The sequence below is a fragment of the Raphanus sativus genome, chromosome 1, assembly GCF_000801105.2.
Source record: "Raphanus sativus cultivar WK10039 chromosome 1, ASM80110v3, whole genome shotgun sequence".
In the NCBI taxonomy this organism is placed as follows: Eukaryota; Viridiplantae; Streptophyta; class Magnoliopsida; order Brassicales; family Brassicaceae; genus Raphanus; species Raphanus sativus.
In genome coordinates, this window is record NC_079511.1 from 1,817,001 (window position 1) to 1,837,921 (window position 20,921).

Genomic DNA, 20,921 nt, shown 5'->3' on the forward strand with positions numbered 1-20,921 from the left:
AACAATAAAATAGTTTTTTCTAATAAAGCCCATCTCTAGGCCCATCACGAAGAACCCAAACTAGTGATCTGAGTGGTTGCACGTGTCACTAACCCAATATTACCTTATCTTTTTGTCTCCTCCCCCCCCCTCCTCAAATCGAACAACGTAGAAAGACACTGAACTCTAGCAACTTCAGTTCAGTACAGAAATGGCTCTTCAGGCTGCATATTCTCTTCTTCCTTCTACCGTCTCAATCCGAAAAGAGGTATTATTACTCTCACTGTCATCAATTTTGATTCCGAATTCGAGCAAATGCAAAAACGTCTCAATGGTTGATTTTTGCAGGGTAAGTTCAATGCTTATCTAAAGGAGACGACTTTAACTGGTTTTTCATTTTCAAACCATCTTAAAGCCGACAATATCTCCAACCTGTTAACCATCAAGGTAAATAAAAAATCAATCATCTTATAGATATTCAATTCTCAAAAAAAAAAAAAACAGAGTAATCTCCAACCTGAGTTTATACTCTGTTTTGGTACAGGAACAGAGAAGACAAAGTCCACGTTTTTCCACCGTTATTCGCGCACAGACCGTTACAGCAACGCCTCCATCTAACGAAGCCTCGCCGGAGCAAAAGAAGACACAGAGAAAAGGCACAGCAGTGATCACCGGAGCTTCCTCCGGTCTAGGTTTAGCCACGGCGAAGGCTTTAGCAGACACGGGGAAATGGCACGTGATCATGGCTTGCAGGAACTTTCTCAAGGCCGAGAAAGCTGCGAAATTCGTTGGGATGTCCAAGGAAGACTACACGGTGATGCATCTCGATCTCGCCTCGCTCGAAAGCGTGAAGCAGTTCGTTGATAGTTTCCGCAGAACAGAACGGCCGTTAGATGTTCTTGTTTGCAACGCAGCGGTTTACCAGCCGACTGCTAAGGAACCTTCTTTCACAGCCGAAGGGTTTGAGCTCAGCGTTGGAACCAATCATTTAGGACATTTTCTTCTCTCGAGGTTGCTTCTTGATGACTTGAAACAGTCTGATTATCCATCAAAACGTATGATCATCGTAGGATCTATAACAGGTAAAAAAATAAAAAAGACACAACGAGTCTAGTTTCTAGTTTCAGACAATGAATGTTCTTGTAGGGAACACAAACACATTGGCTGGGAATGTACCGCCAAAGGCGAACCTTGGAGACCTAAGAGGCTTAGCATCGGGACTGAACGGGCAAAACAGTTCGATGATAGATGGAGGAGAGTATGACGGAGCCAAAGCATACAAAGACAGCAAAGTATGCAACATGCTGACGATGCAGGAGCTTCACAGGCGTTACCACGAGGAAACGGGTGTCACGTTTGCTTCTCTTTACCCTGGCTGCATCGCTACTACGGGGTTGTTCAGAGAACACGTACCTCTGTTCAGGCTTCTCTTTCCCCCTTTTCAGAAGTATATCACCAAAGGTTACGTATCTGAAGAGGAAGCTGGGAAAAGACTAGCACAGGTCAGAGTCTTTGTGAATCGGATTATAAGTATTATATGTAGACAGATTATTGATTGATAGTGTGATTGGGTGTAGGTTGTGAGTGATCCGAGTTTGGGAAAGTCAGGGGTGTATTGGAGCTGGAATAATAACTCGTCTTCCTTTGAGAATCAGCTATCAAAAGAAGCAAGTGATGCTGAGAAGGCAAAGAAACTGTGGGAGGTTAGCGAGAAGCTTGTTGGCTTGGCTTGATGCAAATGCATTTTTGATTATGTATGTGTCTACCTATGGAAAGAGAAGTCATTTACTAAATTCATAAACTGTAATACTTTTCCCACCATTTACTAGTTTCTACCATAATCAATGAGTGACAAGAAAAATTCCATAATGTATTGTAAAACATCAACGATTTGGTAAAGAGTATAGTTGACGTAGATAGCAATCAAATGTTAATGATTCATCCATTGAAGTATACATGTTCTAGAATTTAAAAAAAAATGTTTTACATGGGTACATTGCAGAAAGAAACAACTAAGAACCAAAATAATGCTGGAGACAAAAATGAATATAACAACAGAGAGCTTTTGGTTTCATTCCAAGTCATCGTCAGTATCATTCCAAACAATGAGCATAAGAAGCCAAAAAGGGTAACGCAAGACATACCTGAAAAGGGATGGACTTGAAGTATAAGGGCAGATAAAAGGAACAACCAGCAGAGTAATCATGCCCAAAAAGAAGCCGCCTGATGCAAGGAGCAGCACAAGAAGCCACGACTGGTTTCCCACCACTACAGGCATACCAGCTAGAAAAGCAATAGACATGAAAATAAGAGCTATGCCAAGACATTGAGGATCAACACCAGATCGCCAAGCTGTGCCCATATGAGAGCAGCAGTTGTGAGAACTGAACTGTACATTGCTATTGTGTTTGAGACCACAAAGACTTTATACCAATGTGTTTCTCCCCCAGGTACTTTTGTCACACTGAAAGCTGCAGAAAAGGCAACAGTGGCAACGAGTATAGCCAGCAACAGCAGGGTGTAACTCTATCCTTGTACTTTTTGGCAGATGGCATCTCATTGGCCTGGATGCTTCCTTCCTGAGGCCCAGGTGCCAAAAATGAATCATAGGGCATCAATTTTAGAGCTCTTGGTGATTACTGATAAATTACTGATAAATTTCACCTAAGTTAGGACAACGACTCACTTCAAAACAAACATTTGTTCTTGATGTCACTAAATAAATAATTTTTTTTTACAAAATATGATTTGTCTACACTATTAATTAAATATTTGCTTCAAAAATGTCAATGGTTTTTGCAGAAAGTTAAGATTTTCATTTTTAATTCTGATTATTTTTATTTTTATTTTTGAGTATTCTTTTGCTTGATAAACAAACAAAAAACTAGATTTTGACCCGCGCTTTTGAAGCGCGGGATATTTTACGATGAAAAATTTCACTAATAATTTAACAAATATTTTGGTAATTTTTAAAGAGTGTGTATTTAAAATATTTTTGCATTTAAATCAGTATTTTTAAATTCAACCCGATTGTGATTATACCGGTTAATCCGGAGATCTGACAATTCAATTTATGTTTTTAAAATATTCATATTAAAAATCACTAAAACCCGAGACTAACCGATTGAACTGATGGATGACCGATATGTAATCTAATTGGATTTAAATTGTAATATTTTCATAATTTGTAATCTTATAATCGAAGTTTTAAAGTTCACTATTTTGCAATTTATGAAATTATGACGTTTCTACAAAATTTTAAAGAGAAAATGATAGATATAAAATAACTAAGATTAATTATTGTATTATTTGAAAACATTGATAGTAGTATAAAAATATATTGTTTGAAAATATTGATAGTAGTATATAGAAATAAGTATATTGTTTGGAAACACTGATAATAGTATAAAAAAATAAGTATATTGTTTGGAAACATGGATAGTAGTATAAATAAAGGAACATTAGTGATTAAATGTATGTTTAACTATAAAGTATAAAAGTGTATTTAATTTAAAAACTTACAAAATAAATGTTAGGTCCAACAGAATGTTTATGTTTTAATAAGATAGATAAGTAAAACTTGCATGACCGGTGGAGACAGTTGAAAAAAGCTAACCAACCCATCCAACACATCAATATCATATTCATTTTACTTGGGTTTATATTTCGTGAATTTGTTTTCTTACATTGTCTCTCTCTCTCTCTCTCTCTCTCTCTTTCCTTTTCTCTTCCATAGCTAGAATTTCTAGAGATCACAAAAAAAGCTTAACTGATGGTGAAGGTAACACAGAGATTAGGCGGGTTGGTGCTAAGATTTGCGGCATTTTGCGCTGCATTAGGGGCGGTTATCGCAATGGTCACCAGCCGCGAAAGATCTTCCTTCTTTGTCCTCTCCCTAGTGGCTAAGTATAGCGATCTGGCAGCGTTTAAGTAAGCGTTTATGTTTCCTTTTTTATGCATGTTTAATTCACTTAAGAGAAATAGTGTATGTATTGTGATGATACGTTATGCATTCGCGTGTGTATGGCAGGTACTTCGTGATCGCAAACGCGATTGTTAGCGTTTATAGCTTTCTCGTTTTGTTTCTTCCGAAAGAGAGTTTGCTGTGGAAATTCGTAGTTGTCTTAGACTTGGTAACTAATTATACTACTTATAATCATTTATTTTCTTAATAACTGCTGCTACAAATAATATGATTATACTAACCATGAACTATATATGCATTTGTAGTATTGTCTAATGTTGTCTCATTTTATTGCTTACGTTTTGATAATTACGTGTTTAACCTTGTTTTCCTTGTAAATGCCAAATTAACTGTGAAGATGGTGACGATGTTGTTGACGTCAAGCTTATCAGCAGCGGTGGCGGTAGCACAAGTGGGGAAGAGAGGAAACGCAAACGCAGGATGGTTACCAATTTGCGGCCAAGTGCCAAGATTCTGCGATCAGATAACCGGAGCTCTGATCGCCGGTTTAGTCGCACTTATCCTCTATGTCTTCTTGCTCATTTTCTCTATCCACTCCGTTGTCGACCCTTTTCTTCTCCGAAAATCTTGAATCAAATAATATTAGAAATTCTAAGACCAAATACTCTGCTCTTCTTTTTCAAAAAAATACTCTGCTCTTTTCTTTTTTTTTTGGTCAAACCAAATACTCTGGTCTAATTAAGCATACATATCTATATAATTTTTTGTAATTTTGTCTCCGCCTGACGCCAGAATGAACAAAACGACCAAATATATTGATTCATACTGTAAAAGCAGGTGATGTTCGGATTCGATTAAGACCTTATATGTGGCGGCCCTGGCTTTTGGGTTTAATATTTCTCAAAAAAATCCACGTATGCGATATAGAGCAGACATTTTTAGGTCTAAAACCAAATTAACACAAATGAAAGTAAAATTATACGTATGCGATGTTTACACTTTTATTTGGGGTTAGAATATATATAAATCTGGATACCATGCAGAGTCCCCCCTATTGACTGGTTTTAATATAAACTAGATTATGACCCGCGCTTTGGAAGCGCGGAATATTTTACGATGAATTTTTTTACTAATAACTTAACAAATATTTTGGTAACTTTTAAAGAGTGTATTTAAAATATTTTTGCATTTAAAACAGTGTTTCTAAATTCAACCCGATTGTGATTATACCGGTTAATCCGGAGATCTAACAATTCAATTTAGGTTTTTAAAATATTCATATTAACAAAAATCACTAAAATTCGAGACTAACCGATTGAACTGATGGATGACCAATATGTAATCTCATTTGATTTAAATTGTAATAGTTTCATAATTTGTAATCTTATAATCCAAATTTTAAAGTTTATTATTTTGCAATTTATGAAATTATGATGTTTCTACAAAATTTTAAAGAAAAAATGATAGATATAAAATATTAAGATTAATTATTGTATTGTTTGGAAACATTGATAGTAGTATAAAATATATTGTTTGAAAACATTGATAGTAGTAAGAAATAAGTATATTGTTTGGAAACATGGATAGTAGTATAAAGAAATGAACATTAATGATTTATGTAGGTTTAACTATAAAGAATAAAAATGTATTTAATTTAAAAACTTACAAAATAAATGTTAGGTCTAACAGAATGTTTCTGTTTTAATAAGATAGATTTGTTGCGATGGTTATATCATATATTATAGTTTTGCTAGCAAATTCCCTATGGGCAATTTAAGACAAAGGGTAAAACCGGAAGAAAAGAAAAAGGAAATGGCAACGACTGTAAATAAACATGTTGGGGAAGGGGAAAAACATGTACATAGTGCCCTCCACCACCAAAGATATTTAAATACATCACTGTGCCTGTTTTACTAAAGTCAATATCGGCGGAATCAACTCTAGGGTTTACACAAAATCATGGATCCCAACACCAGCACCGAGCCCGATATGTCGCACCCTATGGATGCAGCTTGCGCTGATCCCTCTAATTCTCCGGTAAAAGGCAAGGAAGAACCGCTTCCAGAAGCAGATCATGTAGACGACGAAGGAAGCGGGGAAGAGGATATCGAAGAGGATATAGAAGAGAAGAAAGACAGCAGTGAAACCGACCAAGTTTGGGGATTTGATAGTTTCGAGGGTGATGACTACGAGTCGCCTGACGAGTCTCCTGAGGATGATGATGAAAGAGAGTACCGTAGATACGTGCGCCATTATCACGAGACACGGGTAAGTTGTTGTTTCTCATTAGAACGATACACCCATTAGATTTGCTCTATTCATTACTCTCTTAGCGGAACTCTAGATTTATTGTTTAGGCATATTGTAGAGTCTCTTTGCATCAGTGTTTTGTTTTTGTAATAACACCATTGCTGCACTCAGATGCAATTTGGTTGCGACACACAAACAAAGAAACAAAAAATCTTCATTACATTGTATTTGCATGTTGAGTGGTTCTAGGGTTTCAAGGTGGATAAAGAAATGATCCCCAAAAATCTTTTTCAAGGATTACGTGGTCTCAATCTCGATCGCTACTTCATCAAGCCTAACCTCACGGGGCGTGAGTACATGGAGATTATGGTGAAGGTGGCTATTGACAAATACAACCAAACAGAGGCTAGTTGTAACATATTCAATTAAGATCTTCTACTTTTCTTTTCTTGTGTTTATGATTATAACTAATTGATCAAGTGTTCCAAAAAAAAAACTAATTGATCAAATCTCATTTCTTATTTTATTTTTGTTATAGAATAAGATGCTGACTCTTGACCATATTGTGAGGGTGGTGGTGAGGATGAGCACTGGCGTTAAAGCTTATATTACTTTCATGGCTAAGGAGACTCCAGATGGAGAGCTTGTAGAGTACCAAGCTAAGACTGAGCGGAAGGTCTGGCAGAAAGACATTCATGCCATATTTTGCAGACCAGCTTCTAAAGGTAAATGTGAGAAACGTTGCTTTTGATTTCATATTTTATAGAAATCTATGAGATATATATATGCATGAATGCTCAATTCGACATGTATGTAGTAGGTAGGAGTAGGTCCTTTGAGGTCTCCATTAGTGATTTATATTGACCCTCATGTTGTGAAGTTTCATCTATCCACCCAATCTGTTTAGTTGTTGTTGTTATTTTTTAATATGTAAATAGATGAAGATTATAAAAAGAAAATTTTTATATGTACTTTGATATGAGAAATCCTCTTTCTCTATGGTCACGTGACGTCTGATAATATGATACTATGATACTCTTTTGTGATGTCTTTATTTTGATTTGATTATTAGTAAAAAAGTTAGTATACAATTTCCTCTAATAATGTGTTTTCTCGTTATCTAATTACAGGTTAATGGTGTCGTTGAATTTTCAAATGCTCCTGACATGCATGCAGGAAAGATTTATTAAGTAGTTCAGTTTTAAAAACTAATATGATGAACTATATATATACTGAATGATGAGAAGTCGAGTTATGTTCTTGTGAGGTTTGATTGTAGTGGATTGTTGTCCAAAAAAAAAGATTGTAGTGGATTAAACATACAGACAAAACTTTAACTTGATGTGAAAATAGAAGGAACTTAATCCATTTTGAAAACATCTTTTAAAAAGAAAAAATTCAGACCAAACCAAAATTTTACGGTTATATAGCCTGATCTGTAATGTAGAGTGCAAACTTTGCAAAAAAAAATATTGTCATTATTACTTTAGTAATACCGGTAATAATTATTGAAAAAAACATATATAGGGTTTATACTGAGATAAGCAAAATTCGATCTAGGGTTTTACTTACATCGAAACATGAATCCCAGTGCCATGATTGACACGGTTGAAGGCGAGCTCGAGGTTACGCAACAAGTGGAGGCTTCCATGTCGGATTGCACTAAGCTTCCGACCAAACGCAAGGCCGAGACGTCTCTAGAGGCGGATCCTGTCGAAGGCGAAGGAAGCCGACAAGATGAGGAAAAAGACAGCGCAGAAAGCGACCAGGTTTGGGATGTCGACAGTTTCGATTCAGACTACGAGTCGCCTTCGGAGGAGGCTACGGACTCGGACGAATTTGAGCTGCGTCGTTATATGCGCCATCTCTACGAGAGCCGGGTATGTCTCGGTTTCTAAAGCTTTGTGCTTTATATGTATGTATGTATCTTGTCTGAAAGCCCTCTTTGAGTTCAATGTTTTGGTTTTAAGATTTGGTTTGCAGACATAATAAAATTTCATTCTTGTTTGAAGTACAATGTTTTTTTTTGTTTGATGAACAGAACCTAAAGTTTCAATCTGTTTTTGTTTGTTTTTTAAGGGTTTCTTGTTGGATAAAGGGATGGTTCCTAGGAATCTGCTTCAAGGGTGGCGCTGTTTGAATCTGGACGCCATTTTTAAAAAGCCCAATATCACGGGGCGTGAGTACATGGAGACTATGGCTCAAGTGGCTATTGACAAATACAACCAAACAAAGGTTAGTTTCTTGCTCTCTTTCTCTCTGTAGTGGATTATCATTTCACTATTTTGCTTCTTTTTAAAAAAAAAAAATTAGAATAAGACAGTGACGCTTGACCATATCGTGAGGGCCGTGAAAAGGATGAGCCATGGAGTCAAAGCTTATATTACTTTCATGGCTAGGGAGACTCCTGATGGAGAGCTTGTAGAGTATCAAGCTAAGGCTGAGATTAAGGTGTGGCAGACTAAGATTCATCCCATCCTTTGCAGACCCACCTCCTCCTCATCGTAAAGGTCTTTGACTTGCTTTTCCTAATTAGATATTCACTCTCGGGGATGGATGTATTTAGCTTCCTCTATTAATCAACATCTACTCAGTAGTGACATGTGTTTTTTGGTTTTCCAACTGCAGACTGTTGTGTTTTCTTGAGCTTTGCTTCCCTCCCAAGGAAAGTTTTAAAAGCTTCTAATTATATTGGAAACTTATAAAAGTAATTGAGTTTGTGTAATGGAGTTAAAACTATTTTTAAAAGCTGTAAGACCATAAATTATACTCCGGTTTTAGATTGTGTTAATGGGGGCTTTAGTCTCATGTTTGATCAAAAAAAAGTCGCATGTTAGTGATCTTGTTCAATCAAAGTCTATAATAGAAATCATAATGGCCAAGCATATCTTAGGGAAATGATAACGAGAGTTTCATCTCTCTTAAAAATGAAAATGGAAATGTTCCAATGGTTATTATCTTTCTCAGCGGTCGTGACGTTTGATAAGTTTCAATACTCTATGTGCTGCCTGTACTGCGATTTGATTATGAGTTTTTGTACAATTTTCTCGAGTAATGTGTGTGTTCTCATTTTCAAATGGCAGATTGATGACGTAGTTGAGCTTTCCGATGCCCCTGACCTACGGGAAGGAAGACTAAACTGAGGTTAAACTGAAATTGGATATAACATAAAGAATGTGAAACTTTAACTTGATGGTAGAAAAAACAAGTTTCATCCATTTAGAGAACAACTAAAAAGAAATAAACTTTATAGACCAAACAAAAGAATAACTGATAAAGCCTGAATGTAATGTAGGTATGCAAACTTTGACAAAAAAGTAATGTAAGATGGCACTATTGTGACAAAAAAAAAAGTAATGTAGATATGCAAACTTTGAAAAGATATTGCCATTACCTTAGTAATATTGGCAATAACTGTAGTTTAGAAAAAAAAAAATATTGGCAATAAGCCAATAACTAATGAAAAAATAACATTATTTTGCCACGAATAAATAAAAAGTAAAATTAAGATGGCACTATTGTAAATAGTCGCGTTGAGAGGGGGAAAGACATATCACGAGATCCAAAGTTTTAACATATTGTTCTGTCTGTATGCGAGCAAAATTGAGATAAAGCAAAATTCGATCTAGGGTTTACTTTTATTTTCAAAACCGGAACATGAATCCCGGCGGTGCAAGCATGATTGACACGGTCGATTGCGAGCCCGAGGTGACGCAACACGTGGAGGCTACCATGTCGGACTGCATTAAGCTTCCGACCAAACGCAAGGCCGAGACGTCGTCTCCGGTGGAGGATCCTGTCGAAGACGAAGGAAGCCCTGATGAAGAGGAGGAAAAAGACAGCGGAGAAAGCGACCAGGTTTGGGGTGTCGACAGTTTCGATTCAGATTACGTGTCGCCAGAGGAGTCGCCTTCGGACTCGGACGAATTTGAGCTGCGTCGTTATTTGCGCCATCTCTATGAGAGCAACGTATGTCTCGATTTCTAAACTTTCTCTGCGCTTTATATCTATCTGAAAGGCCCCTCTTTGCGAGCCCAATGTTTGGTTTGCTAACATAAAAGTAGAATTTTTTTTTTGTTTGATGAATAGAACCTAAAGTTTCAATCTTTTTGGTTTGGTTTAAAGGGTTTCTTGCTGGATAAAGAGATGATGCCTAAGAATCTGTTTCAAGGGTATCGCCGTTTGAATCTGGATGCCGTATTCAAAGGTCCCAATATCACGGCGCGTGAGTACATGGAGACTATGGCTCAAGTTGCTATTGACAAATACAACCAAACTGAGGTTTAGTTTCTTTCTTGCTCTCTTTTCTCTCTGCAGTAAGAGATAGTTTATCATTTCACTATTTTTGCTTTTTAAAAAAACTTGTAGAATAAGACTGTGACGCTTGACCATATCGTGAGGGTGGTGATAATGATGATCGCTGGAGTCAAAGCTTATATTACTTTCATGGCTAGGGAGACTCCTGATGGAGAGCTTGTCGAGTATCAAGCTAAGGCTGAGATTAAGGCGTGGCAGACTAAAATTCATCCCATCCTTTGCAGACCTACCTCCTCCTCTTCCTCCTCCTAAAGATCGTCTTTGACTTGCGTTTCCTTATTAGATATATTCCCTCTCGGGGATCGATGTATTTAGCTTCCTCTAATCTGGTATACTCTCAGTTCCTAGTGACTGATAGGTGTTTCTTCGTTTTCTAATTTATGACTCTTGGCGTTTTCTCGAGCTTGCTTCCCTCGCGAGGAAAGTTTTAAGAAAGGCTAATTATGTTTGAGACCTATATAAGTAATTTGAGTTTGTGTAATGGATTTAAGCTATTTAAGAGCTGTAAAACCTTAATGATGCTAAGTTATTATGACTCCGGTTCGAATCCATTTTATATGTTCAATCAAAAGTTTACAACAGAACCATACTGCTGGTTTTAATGGTATGTTAATAGAAACCATAATGATAGAGCTAAAATCAGCCAAGCATATCTTTCGTTAGGGAAATGATAACGAAGGTTTCAAGAGTTATGATCTTTTTGTGACGTTTGATAATATGATACTATGTGGTGTCTGGACAGTGATTTGATTATTAGTTTTTGTACATTTTTCTCGAGTAATGTGCGTGTTCTCATTTTCAAATGGCAGATTGATGACTTGTGTAGTTATGTTTGAACTATGACAAGTCAAGTTATGTTTGCCCGAGGTTAAAACTAACGTAAAGAAAGGCGAAACTTTAACTTGACGGAAGAAAAAACAACTAAAAAGAAGTAAAACTTTATAGACCAAACAAAAGAATACATCGGGAAGGTTATATATAACTTATAAAGCCTGAATGTAATGTGTAACGTAGAGATGCAAACTTTGATTGAAAAGATATTTGTCGTTACTCGTTACCTTTGTAATATTGGCAATAAGCCAATAACTAATGAATAAATTAAAGAGAAATTAGGACGTATATACATGGAATTCTCAGTAATTAAGCAACTACCACCCTATTGTTTCCTCGTTTTTTAAAGACCATTACACCCCTACATCCTACAAACTAACGATATCGACATGCTTTATATTGTGTCAGAAAGCAGCAGTAATCCACTCTTTTACACGGCATATCTCTTAGCCATAATTACTAGAAGGGTAAAACCAAAAGCCAATTTTTACAATCAAGGAATAGACAATTTCCTTTCAAATACCACCATTCTGGTCAACAGAACCTCACATCTTAATATTTCGAGAACAACTTTTATTTCTTTAGAGGAAAACGACTCTTTGTTTTTCTAGGGCGATACGATGGATCCAACGCTACTACCGGAACGAATGTTTGCAGCCGGTGAAGAACCTGCCGGTGATAGAGTGAACACATACCACAAACCGAAGAGGATCGAGTCTATACTAGAGGCTCTCGACCCGGAAGAGGTGGAGTTCTTGCGACAGTCGACGTTTGGAAAGATAATTGCACAAGCGGAGAATCCTTCATTTTCTGGAAGTTTCGGGCAGTTCGTTCTCGTTCGAAACCTACGCGTCAAGAAAAAGTACGAGATTTGGTTTCTGTTCGCCGGGAAGCCGATTAGGATGTCATTACACGAGTTCGCTCACGTCACCGGCCTTAATTGCAGAAAGATTCCCAAGAAAAGCATTAAAAGGAAGAAGAACCCCATCACGGAGAAGCTATACTGGGGGGAGCTTTTTGGATCTCTGAAGTTCTGCCTCGTTGACACGGCCATCGAGATGCTAAAGAAGAGGAAGATAAAAGACAGAGCGATGCGACTCAAGTATGCTTGTCTAGCGTTTACATCATGTGTACTGCTTCCGACATCACACCTCCCACGTATTATCCCGGAGCATGTCGAGTTGATACGCGATCTCAACCAGTTTCTGAATTATCCATGGGGGAGGCTTGCATTTGAGATGCTCGTCACCGGCATTAAGAAGAAAGACGAGATTTTGCTATCACAAACCAGCGTCGCTTTGCCTGGTTTTGTCGACGCCATCCAACTCGTTTTCATTGCGGCAGTCCCGCAGATTAGAGAGACTGTAAACACGCCAGAGCCTGTTGTAGTCATTGACTCTGACACCGACTCCGAAACAGGGGAGGATGAGGCTGAAGACGAGACACCAGTTCTCATTGAGGCAACTCCTGTTACGCAAGCAACCGCCCGCTACTGTGTAAACCCCGCTCATGTCAGAGACATGGATGAAGAAGGGAAGGTATGTATCTCAGAGTAACCCAATATCTTAGTCGCTACTAAGGAAATGCTACGGGTTAGGAGTTGCTTAGAGGTATTGTTAGGTTGTTTGAGAACACTGAAACACGTTAACAACAGTCAAACATATTAACTACTAGTTAATCATTTGTTTATCCCACATTAGCGGACAGGTTAGGTAGATAACCGCAATCTAATTGAGTAGAGGTGTAAAAGTTAAAAATAACGACAGCAAAACACATTAACAAGTAACATTTTTACAAAAACACGAACAAGTTACTTGTCTGTAATCTTTTTTGGGAACCACCGTTTGCGATGTTAAGCGTCACCTCGCTTAGATAACAACTATCATGTTGTATAGAATACTAACAAGTTAGATAACTGCAATCCTATTTGATTACCGCTATTTTGCGATGTTAAACGTTACCTGGCATAGATAACAACTCCCATGAGTGGTTGCTCTCAGCCTTTTTACAAAATGTTTGTATTAATGTTTCTCTTTTCAATTTTGCAGGTAGATGTTATCTCTATGGTAGTGGACACCGCACATACTGAAGAAGAGCTTATGTGGGATGACGAGGTTAATGATGAGTTAGTTGACAACCTCGTACGACTAATTCAACAAGGTCATCGGTTCGACAAGTCCATGTTCGTAGGAGGCCTAACCGCTGCTGCTCTCACTCGCATGAGAGCAGAGAGAAAACTTAAAGAAGCTAAAGATAAAAAAGAGAGGGATAGCCATAGCAACGTCAACTCACCCGATGGGGATATTGGTGATGCTTACCATCCCACGCTCATAGCTAACCTTGTCGGGCGCATGGTAACCCAACAGATCGACGATGCCGTGTATAAGTTGGTGGGAAAATTGGAGGACAGACTGGCGGTAGTGATCAAAGCTGAACTTTTAAACATGCAGGCAGTCGTTAGTCAGAGTATCATTGGCCATTTGGGTAACTTCAAACCCATCGGCGCTGAAAATGAAGATAATACTGGTTGTGTGCCACAAGTGGACCAAAACCCCACTGACTGCACATCTCCTCAACCAGCACCAGAGCCTGCTACAACAGGAGGGAAGCCAACCGTCTTACAGACTGCCATTCCCGAACACCAAAGCGTCCTTGTGTTTGATCAACCACGTGCCGACACCGTGATAAACAAGGTCATTTCAGATGTCAAGTGTTTCACCGAACAGAGCGAGGTAAGATGTCTTTGTTGATTACATGTTATACACTACACAACCCTTTCAAGGTTATTTCAGATGTCAAGTGTTCCTTTCGCAGGTATTTGCTACCGACGTCATGACACATACCCCGATAACTGAACAGCTAGACGCAGAAGACGTCAACAACATGGTAGATGATGTCCCCGACACTCCAATGGATACAGATTTCACCACCCCACTTTGCGGCCAGAAAACTTCTTTCATACACCACCAACTATCCCCAGTGTCTGAAGAAGAAAAAAACTACCATAACGAGGTCAGTCATACAAATGCCTTTCTTGTTACCTTCCTTTAACCATGTTATTTTTGCAATGTTACGTGCGCCTGAGTGAGCGGGGTTCTCATTGTCAGATTGAATTCCTTTTATCTATGATCGAAATTCCGACCTTCTCTCTGGGCCTCTCGCAGGAGGATGTTTCACGCACGGAGCTACTTCCCGGCGCCGTACACATCCCGGTGGGGAACGTTGACATTGGTGAAACCCGGAAGAGCAGAAGGACCAGAATTCTACCCCCGCTGTTCAACGACTATCAGTGCGACCCAAAGATCAAAGCTTTCAGAGTGGAACAACCACCTATTACCTCCGCAGATAACATCAACGAGATCTATATGTCAATGCGAGAGAGCGCGGGATTGAACAAGTAAGCTATACCTTAACTCAAGTACCAATAGGTTATCATATCTCCCCCCACATATTTTTTTTTTCATGCAGAGTGTACAATGTCGGAAACGGTATCGCTGTTACGACGGAGGAGTTGAACGATGTAGTGGACCGCACTCTCCAAATGCCCCCCAAGGTAAATCATCTTTCAGCTAACACCTCATTTACCTTTAAATCTTATCAGCATAGCTACTGGTTAGCGGTTACTAATAAAATTAGTTGTAACCATTACGCTTGGTTGTTAATTTTACGAAATCACACACTAGACACTTAACTGCGACACATCTGTTTAGCTGTAACACATTTCACTTATCTCCATAACACATTATGATACCCTGCCGCAAATTAATTAAATTCTTCACTTTGATGTTGATTTTGTATGCTTATCTCTCTCCCAGGTGATGGATGCCCTCATGTATTACATTGCGCTTGAGCGGGACAGGAAGAGAATCCACTCCTCTAGGATAGCGATCCATGACACCAACTTCCCCGCGTTGCTCATGAAACAACATGCCCGGCTTGTCAAGTGCGCTGTGAGGGATCGATGCAGGCTGAAATACGATGCAGATGTTCTCAAATACTTCAGAGGTCCCACCAACAGCGCAGATGGTTACGAAAGGATTTACTTCCCATTTTGCATCGACAAACAGCATTGGATTGGAGTATGTCTTGACGTCCCAGGCGCGACCGTACAAATACTTGACTGTAATTACGGGTTCCGCACGGATGGCATGCTGAAGAAGGACATGAACCCAATTACCATTGTCGTCCCTCACATCCTTAACGCTGCGGCGGGAAACTTAGGGCCCAACCAGCGCAAACAATATGAGATGATAAGGCTTCCTGGTGTACCGCAGAACCCCATCTCTACTGATGCAGCTACGACAACCGCCCTGCTGATACAGGCTCATGCTCTGAACAAGGCCGACGGTTGCAAAGAAATCACTCAAGACTCTCTGTCTGCGGGGGCTAAACACCTGGCTGTTCTTGTCTACCGCGACGTTGCTCCTCTTTAAACATCTCTCCCACCATTGTCGTCTTTATTGTTTGTTTCTCCCGGATTTCTCTATTTTCTGCATCTGTTTCCGTAATAACCGTACTATTACTATGCTAAAATCCCGTACTTCTTTCCGTTTCATCTACACTCTATTTTGCTTTTGGAAAACTAATACCATTGACTAACCTAACGTAGAGAACCCGAACTCGCTATTTTGATGTCGGTACAACCTGCCAGCAATTTTCTTAGATGCTTACACCATTCATTACCTGTTACCATGTTAAATTAAGTGCTAAGATAACCCACAAGTATAGTTACGTGGTTAGACAAACCGAGGCACCTCTTTACCATCGATGACAGGTAGCCGCCGCATAACCACGATTAGCGGATATATTGTTTATTAGCGGTTAACAACTGCTAAAAGCATTTACCATTTTCGTTAGGTGCTAACAACCCCTTAGCTAATCAAAGTAAGCGAATGCGATGTTAGAGATACATGACAATGAAAACGGTAGTACACGACTTTTGGAATTGTTGCTGATAACTCTATTTTCGTGGTAATGATTACAGTTACATTAGATACCGTCTATTAACAAATTTTTAAATTGGTAAGGAGAACAGTTAGCATAGATAATTCACGTTAACTGCTAAATTATTATACTAGTTGTTAATCTACCTTAACTCAACTACCAATACGTTACCATATAAAAATAGAAGGTAGATGAAACAGTTAGCATAGTGCACGTACGTTAACGGATAACGACTTGCTGTTTTACACTATGTCAAATTAGTATAGATAACGTAATCATTACTTCAGTCCTATATACACTTTGTCAAATTAATTCAAGGCTAGTTCATTCTAGCAAAGAAGCAAAAACTATGTCAAATCATCTAGAGCCTTAACATTTTTCCAAAGTTAAAAATAGAGTTGAGGTAATTAGGAAAGAATTAGCTTTTACCAAAGTTAATTCAAGGCTTGTTCATTCTACCCAAGTTCATTCAACGACCCAAAATAACTTCAGTTAATTGGACCCACAATATTTTAGTTAACACAACACATAAGGATTATGCTGATTTGTCCTACAATTGAAAGAAGGTCAATAACCAACAAAACGATATTATTTTAAGACATAGTTTTCAGATTACAGAAGGTGGGTCATTGCCGATACATTATTCGAGATCCCAAACTACGCGTTACAAACGATTGACGATTCTTGGGACTCATGGGGAACTTTATATATTATACATGAAAATTGGTCGCCCCACATCAGACCTTTACCAAAAGACTTCATTAAAATGACCCTTCATAACCTCCGCCCCACCTTCATATCGCCATCTTGCATGTTGCACGGTTGTGATCCTTACCACCACACCTCTTACAGGCCCGTTTCTTGCGCCCCATCGCCCCACGCTGCAACCGATAGCCAACAGAGAACAATTAAATTGTTAACGGCTATATGTTACTCATATCAACTAACAAACATACTTAAGTGATACAATTATGTAACAGACGCTACAAACCTTGAATTCTCCCCTAGACAATATTCTTGTCTTCTTTGGCCTCCCTGGAGGACGCCTTGTGTTCGGAGGTGCGAGGACTAGAGAGGCAAGGGTATCACCTAGTGGCGTCTCCGCCTTGTCATCCACACCTGGATTAATGCTCATTGAGTACCCAGCAGCCCAATTGTTCCTCGAGAGTTCCTCCCCCACAAGAGCATCAACCCTACGTTTAGAGTGTATTGCAGCAGCAACAGCATGCCCACAAGGTATACGAAGCATATCAAACTCAAGACAGCTACACTTTTTCGCCTCAAGGTCTACAGCGAATGGTACTCCTTCTTTCCCACGGACTTCAAACTCCGCCTTGCTTATATGGCGGACCAAAAATCCACTTGAAACACTGAAGTTGCGGGATATAAGCTCCTCCACCTTGGGTGTGACAAGTCCACCACACCTTTCTGATGCCTCACGGCGCACTGAGAACCACCTCATAAGCATTCCTCTTATGTACTCCACTAGAGCCACGATAGGATAATCCCTTGCCTCAGCGAGTGCAGCATTGAGAGACTCTGCCACGTTAGAAGTCATGATATTGTAACGCAAACCAGAAGAGTGGGACCTAGCCCAGTGCTCAAATCCGATCCTGATCAGATAATCGGCACAGTTGATGTCAATCATCTTCAGCTCGTTGAAATACTTGTAGAAGTCACACACACGGTAGGCTCGAGCTGCTTTTGAGACCAGGTAGGCTAGATGCTTCTTCTTAAACATGGTAACAATGTTACGCTGGAGGTGAAGAACACAAGCATAGTGCTTCGCCGTAGGATACCACTGCAGAGGAAAGCCAACAAAACGAATTAGCTACTAACATAATTTCAACACAACCCCAAATATACTTAACAGTTACAAAATATTATCACTGCTACTATTAGACATTTAATTTCGGTTCCTACCTTGTGTAGGCCAGCATAAATGGAGCTGTGTCTGTCTGAGACGAAAACAACATCGCACCCATCTTTCACCACAGCTGTTAGTTTCTGGAAGAACCAGCCCCACGACAGGTCATTCTCTCCATCCACTATAGCAAAGGCGATGGGGAAGATTTGGTAGTTTGCATCCTGGGCACTCGCAGTTAGAAGGCATCCGCTGTATTTCCCCTTAAGGTGCGTCCCATCGACGATCACGACCTTTCTCATGTACTCATAGCCCTTAGCAGACGCTCCAAACGAGAGGAAAAGATACTTGAAGCGCTGGACCTCCCCTTCAGCAGGCGTTGTCTCTATGGCTGCCACTGTGCCCGGGTTCGCAATAGCCAACTTTGACAGGTAAGAGGGCAACATCTTGTACGAATCCACTGTGTTCCCGAGTCCATGCTCCCTTGCGAGTTCTCTTGATTTCCAAGCTTTCCAGTAACTGATAGGCACCTGATGGTCAGTACGCATGAACTCTCTGAGTGCAGCTGGTCTAGGACCAGTCCCGCCGCAGCCAAACTTGTTCCTAACCATTTCGCCAATAAGGTTAGAAGTTGCATGCTGCTTGAAATCTCCACGTTCATCCACCGTGCAGCTATGCTCCTCCTCCAGCCTCTTTATTTGAAACTGGGGACACCCTGGGAGCTTGGATGCAGACACTCTCCACTTACAGTCATTGCCTCGACAAACCAGCACCATTTTCCCTGGCTCAGAACGACGGCATAAATACCGAAACTTATTGGCCAAAGCGTAAAGAGACATGTGTGTCCTGAAAGCGGAGCGGTTAATGAAAACCTGACCCACAAAGAGATGCTTTCCTCCTTCTTCATCTGTATCTGCGTACAACAAACGATAACCGCTATTAGCCATCATTAGCAACTATCATTTCTCCTTATAATCTACAAGTTTTTGTAACTGTTACCCTCATCCGTTGTATCAGCATCTGGAATAGGATCAGGGAAGTTTGGGTTTGACAATAGGGGGCTCGCACGCTCGCCTGAGTTGCTTCGCTTCTTCTCCATTCCATCCTCATCACACAATTTACCTTTCCCTTTCCTCATGTACTCAACCAACGACGCTTTCTCCCTTCCAGGCTGCGGTTCAACTGTAGGTCATTCAAATACAGCAAACCGTTAGCCCATAAACTTTTTTGGTAACAGTTAAGATAAAAGGTAAAACAGATTAACTCACCAATGGCCAAAGTGTTCCTTCCAACGTCTGCTGCCAATACCTCACTTTGAGACAAACTCATCACGCCACCCCCATACGAATCAGGCACAGTCTCCTCTGGACCAGGAGAAGAATCCGTAGATGATTCAGAACCAACGTTTGTTTCCTTCGACGCTCCAAGCGCAGTCCTCATGAAAGCCAAAGCATCTCCATCTCCAAAGTTCATACTTCCACCCCCGCACACATTCGCAAGGAACTGTTGGCTCGCTGACATAAAGCATTGTCCCAGCATCCCTTCCCAGAACCCTCTCCCATCCACTGGGGTCCCACTGAACACGTTACCCGCTACTACTTCGGTTTGAAGGTTAATATCACAACTGTCTCGGTAATTGCCCCCTTTTGCACCCACCACTCCTTTGGAAGATCCGATGACAGTATAGTCATCACGCCTGAGGAATAGATAGCGGGCAACAACATCATTGCCTATGGTTACCATCAGCCTGGTTGAAGGGAGATCAATCCTGATGGACATAAACAGTTCAACGTCCCCATCCTCTTTAACATCCACTGGGGGAGCCGATATGTCTCCAGGCCCCTTCATCCACTCCGGAAATTCATAGGTCAGAGTCACAGCTGTCTCCAACCCCACACTGTAGCGTGTTCTTACAAGATCCATGAGACTAGCATAAGTCTGGTTTTCATGAACCATTATCTCATACTTACGCTCTGTTGGATCTTCCAAGAACAGCCACCCACGGTGCCCCACTTGCTCCCACACGCCAACGACAAGCTTAACTAACTGACCCATTGAGACAGTTAGATCTGAACACACAGACAAAATTAACTTCACATCAGGACACACAGCCGTTTAATCCACAGTCAGTTCAATAAATAACATGATAATTATGGCATTCTCAATAAATGTTAACGAACCAGAACACATATGTTGCAGGCTCAAAGTGGTTTACAAGTAACATATTTAATGCACAAAGGCAAAAAAAAATTCAAAAAACATACCTCGAACACAAAGGGATAACGACTACTGTAAAAGGATTCTCGCCACTGCAGCAATCTCACTCTAACAGTTTTCGTTCTCTCTCTATCGAATATGCTTTACATTTATGTTTCCCCAGAACTCCATTAAATAGATGAGTAACAAAATCCCTAAAGATTTTCGGATAACCTCTAAATCCCCCCATTACACGAGACACAGAAGTTTCCCAAGGCTATTGCTTCGATCCTGCTTGTACTTGATAGAATAACCCTAATAACCGGTCACTGGAGAAGATATCAGAAGATATCAGCCGTAAACCTATGACAGCAGAGTATCTTTGGTTTGTACTACGCAAGATCACGCCGAAGATCAACTTTTCACCTTTACGCCGTTTGTTTTGTAGGTCATAGGGGCATAATCGTCATGGGGGACGCAAATGTGTACAGGCCCAACGAGTTCTTTTGAGTTTTGGGCACTTTGTTAATTTCACTGTCGTTAGTGTATATTGGCCCAATTAACTCTAAATTAAATAAAAAGAATATTATTGGTCATGAATAAGTAAACTATACA

At 39.8% G+C, this 20,921-nt stretch overlaps 7 protein-coding genes across 8 annotated transcripts; 6 read left to right on the plus strand and 1 right to left on the minus strand.

Moving 5' to 3' along the window:
- Window positions 1-108: 108 nt before the first annotated feature.
- LOC108848752 (protochlorophyllide reductase C, chloroplastic) lies at window positions 109-1,896 on the plus strand. Its single transcript, XM_018622222.2, has 5 exons — window positions 109-247; window positions 328-426; window positions 524-1,061; window positions 1,126-1,481; window positions 1,557-1,896. The coding sequence occupies exons 1-5, from the start codon at window positions 191-193 to the stop codon at window positions 1,710-1,712; spliced, it is 1,206 nt and encodes a 401-aa protein (XP_018477724.1). The 5' UTR covers window positions 109-190; the 3' UTR covers window positions 1,713-1,896.
- Window positions 1,897-3,642: 1,746 nt separating this feature from the next.
- Window positions 3,643-4,676, plus strand: LOC130496703 (CASP-like protein 1C2). The gene is made up of 3 exons (XM_056989026.1): window positions 3,643-3,909; window positions 4,010-4,112; window positions 4,302-4,676. The coding sequence occupies exons 1-3, from the start codon at window positions 3,752-3,754 to the stop codon at window positions 4,533-4,535; spliced, it is 495 nt and encodes a 164-aa protein (XP_056845006.1). The 5' UTR covers window positions 3,643-3,751; the 3' UTR covers window positions 4,536-4,676.
- Window positions 4,677-5,863: 1,187 nt separating this feature from the next.
- LOC108819631 (uncharacterized) lies at window positions 5,864-7,289 on the plus strand. Its single transcript, XM_018592686.1, has 4 exons — window positions 5,864-6,172; window positions 6,404-6,559; window positions 6,693-6,879; window positions 7,285-7,289. The coding sequence occupies exons 1-4, from the start codon at window positions 5,864-5,866 to the stop codon at window positions 7,287-7,289; spliced, it is 657 nt and encodes a 218-aa protein (XP_018448188.1).
- Window positions 7,290-7,734: 445 nt separating this feature from the next.
- Window positions 7,735-8,662, plus strand: LOC108819633 (uncharacterized). The gene is made up of 3 exons (XM_018592687.2): window positions 7,735-8,034; window positions 8,234-8,389; window positions 8,468-8,662. Exons 1-3 carry the CDS (start codon window positions 7,735-7,737, stop codon window positions 8,660-8,662), a joined length of 651 nt encoding a protein of 216 aa, XP_018448189.2.
- Window positions 8,663-9,778: 1,116 nt separating this feature from the next.
- Window positions 9,779-11,020, plus strand: LOC108820946 (uncharacterized). Its single transcript, XM_018593981.2, has 3 exons — window positions 9,779-10,123; window positions 10,280-10,435; window positions 10,523-11,020. Exons 1-3 carry the CDS (start codon window positions 9,812-9,814, stop codon window positions 10,721-10,723), a joined length of 669 nt encoding a protein of 222 aa, XP_018449483.1. The 5' UTR covers window positions 9,779-9,811; the 3' UTR covers window positions 10,724-11,020.
- A 568-nt stretch (window positions 11,021-11,588) lies between these two features.
- LOC108819634 (uncharacterized) lies at window positions 11,589-15,857 on the plus strand. Of its 2 annotated transcripts, none has more exons than XM_018592688.2 (6): window positions 11,589-12,840; window positions 13,351-14,034; window positions 14,117-14,314; window positions 14,410-14,699; window positions 14,771-14,855; window positions 15,118-15,857. In XM_018592688.2, the coding sequence occupies exons 1-6, from the start codon at window positions 11,923-11,925 to the stop codon at window positions 15,733-15,735; spliced, it is 2,793 nt and encodes a 930-aa protein (XP_018448190.1). In that variant the 5' UTR covers window positions 11,589-11,922; the 3' UTR covers window positions 15,736-15,857. The 2 variants fall into 2 exon arrangements, with proteins under 2 accessions (XP_018448190.1, XP_056861083.1); XM_057005103.1 differs by having other exon boundaries at window positions 14,467-14,699.
- An 883-nt stretch (window positions 15,858-16,740) lies between these two features.
- LOC130508272 (uncharacterized) lies at window positions 16,741-20,833 on the minus strand. Its single transcript, XM_057003690.1, has 6 exons — window positions 20,375-20,833; window positions 19,379-20,179; window positions 19,110-19,292; window positions 18,170-19,023; window positions 17,238-18,047; window positions 16,741-17,127 (listed from the first exon to the last, which is right to left on the minus strand). Exons 2-6 carry the CDS (start codon window positions 20,163-20,165, stop codon window positions 17,041-17,043), a joined length of 2,721 nt encoding a protein of 906 aa, XP_056859670.1. The 5' UTR covers window positions 20,166-20,179; window positions 20,375-20,833; the 3' UTR covers window positions 16,741-17,040.
- Window positions 20,834-20,921: the final 88 nt, after the last annotated feature.

Bases quoted from the DNA above. Each gene is read 5' to 3' on its own strand.
- LOC108848752 (XM_018622222.2), top strand. From the start codon at position 191: ATGGCTCTTCAGGCTGCATATTCTCTTCTTCCTTCTACCGTCTCAATC. The intron at 248-327 runs GTATTATTACTC...TGATTTTTGCAG, and splicing joins CCGTCTCAATCCGAAAAGAG to GGTAAGTTCAATGCTTATCT. The intron at 427-523 runs GTAAATAAAAAA...GTTTTGGTACAG, and splicing joins CCAACCTGTTAACCATCAAG to GAACAGAGAAGACAAAGTCC.
- LOC130496703 (XM_056989026.1), top strand. From the start codon at position 3,752: ATGGTGAAGGTAACACAGAGATTAGGCGGGTTGGTGCTAAGATTTGCG. The intron at 3,910-4,009 runs GTAAGCGTTTAT...TGTGTATGGCAG, and splicing joins AGCGATCTGGCAGCGTTTAA to GTACTTCGTGATCGCAAACG. The intron at 4,113-4,301 runs GTAACTAATTAT...TTAACTGTGAAG, and splicing joins TCGTAGTTGTCTTAGACTTG to ATGGTGACGATGTTGTTGAC.
- LOC108819633 (XM_018592687.2), top strand. From the start codon at position 7,735: ATGAATCCCAGTGCCATGATTGACACGGTTGAAGGCGAGCTCGAGGTT. The intron at 8,035-8,233 runs GTATGTCTCGGT...TTGTTTTTTAAG, and splicing joins GCCATCTCTACGAGAGCCGG to GGTTTCTTGTTGGATAAAGG. The intron at 8,390-8,467 runs GTTAGTTTCTTG...AAAAAAAATTAG, and splicing joins ACAAATACAACCAAACAAAG to AATAAGACAGTGACGCTTGA.
- LOC108820946 (XM_018593981.2), top strand. From the start codon at position 9,812: ATGAATCCCGGCGGTGCAAGCATGATTGACACGGTCGATTGCGAGCCC. The intron at 10,124-10,279 runs GTATGTCTCGAT...TTTGGTTTAAAG, and splicing joins GCCATCTCTATGAGAGCAAC to GGTTTCTTGCTGGATAAAGA. The intron at 10,436-10,522 runs GTTTAGTTTCTT...AAAAACTTGTAG, and splicing joins ACAAATACAACCAAACTGAG to AATAAGACTGTGACGCTTGA.
- LOC130508272 (XM_057003690.1), bottom strand. From the start codon at position 20,165: ATGGGTCAGTTAGTTAAGCTTGTCGTTGGCGTGTGGGAGCAAGTGGGG. The intron at 19,293-19,378 runs GTGAGTTAATCT...AATGACCTACAG, and splicing joins AAGGAACACTTTGGCCATTG to TTGAACCGCAGCCTGGAAGG. The intron at 17,128-17,237 runs GTTTGTAGCGTC...TATCGGTTGCAG, and splicing joins TGTCTAGGGGAGAATTCAAG to CGTGGGGCGATGGGGCGCAA.
- LOC108819631 (XM_018592686.1), top strand. From the start codon at position 5,864: ATGGATCCCAACACCAGCACCGAGCCCGATATGTCGCACCCTATGGAT. The intron at 6,173-6,403 runs GTAAGTTGTTGT...GAGTGGTTCTAG, and splicing joins GCCATTATCACGAGACACGG to GGTTTCAAGGTGGATAAAGA. The intron at 6,560-6,692 runs GCTAGTTGTAAC...TTTTTGTTATAG, and splicing joins ACAAATACAACCAAACAGAG to AATAAGATGCTGACTCTTGA.
- LOC108819634 (XM_018592688.2), top strand. From the start codon at position 11,923: ATGGATCCAACGCTACTACCGGAACGAATGTTTGCAGCCGGTGAAGAA. The intron at 14,035-14,116 runs GTAAGATGTCTT...TTCCTTTCGCAG, and splicing joins GTTTCACCGAACAGAGCGAG to GTATTTGCTACCGACGTCAT. The intron at 14,315-14,409 runs GTCAGTCATACA...TCTCATTGTCAG, and splicing joins AAAAAAACTACCATAACGAG to ATTGAATTCCTTTTATCTAT.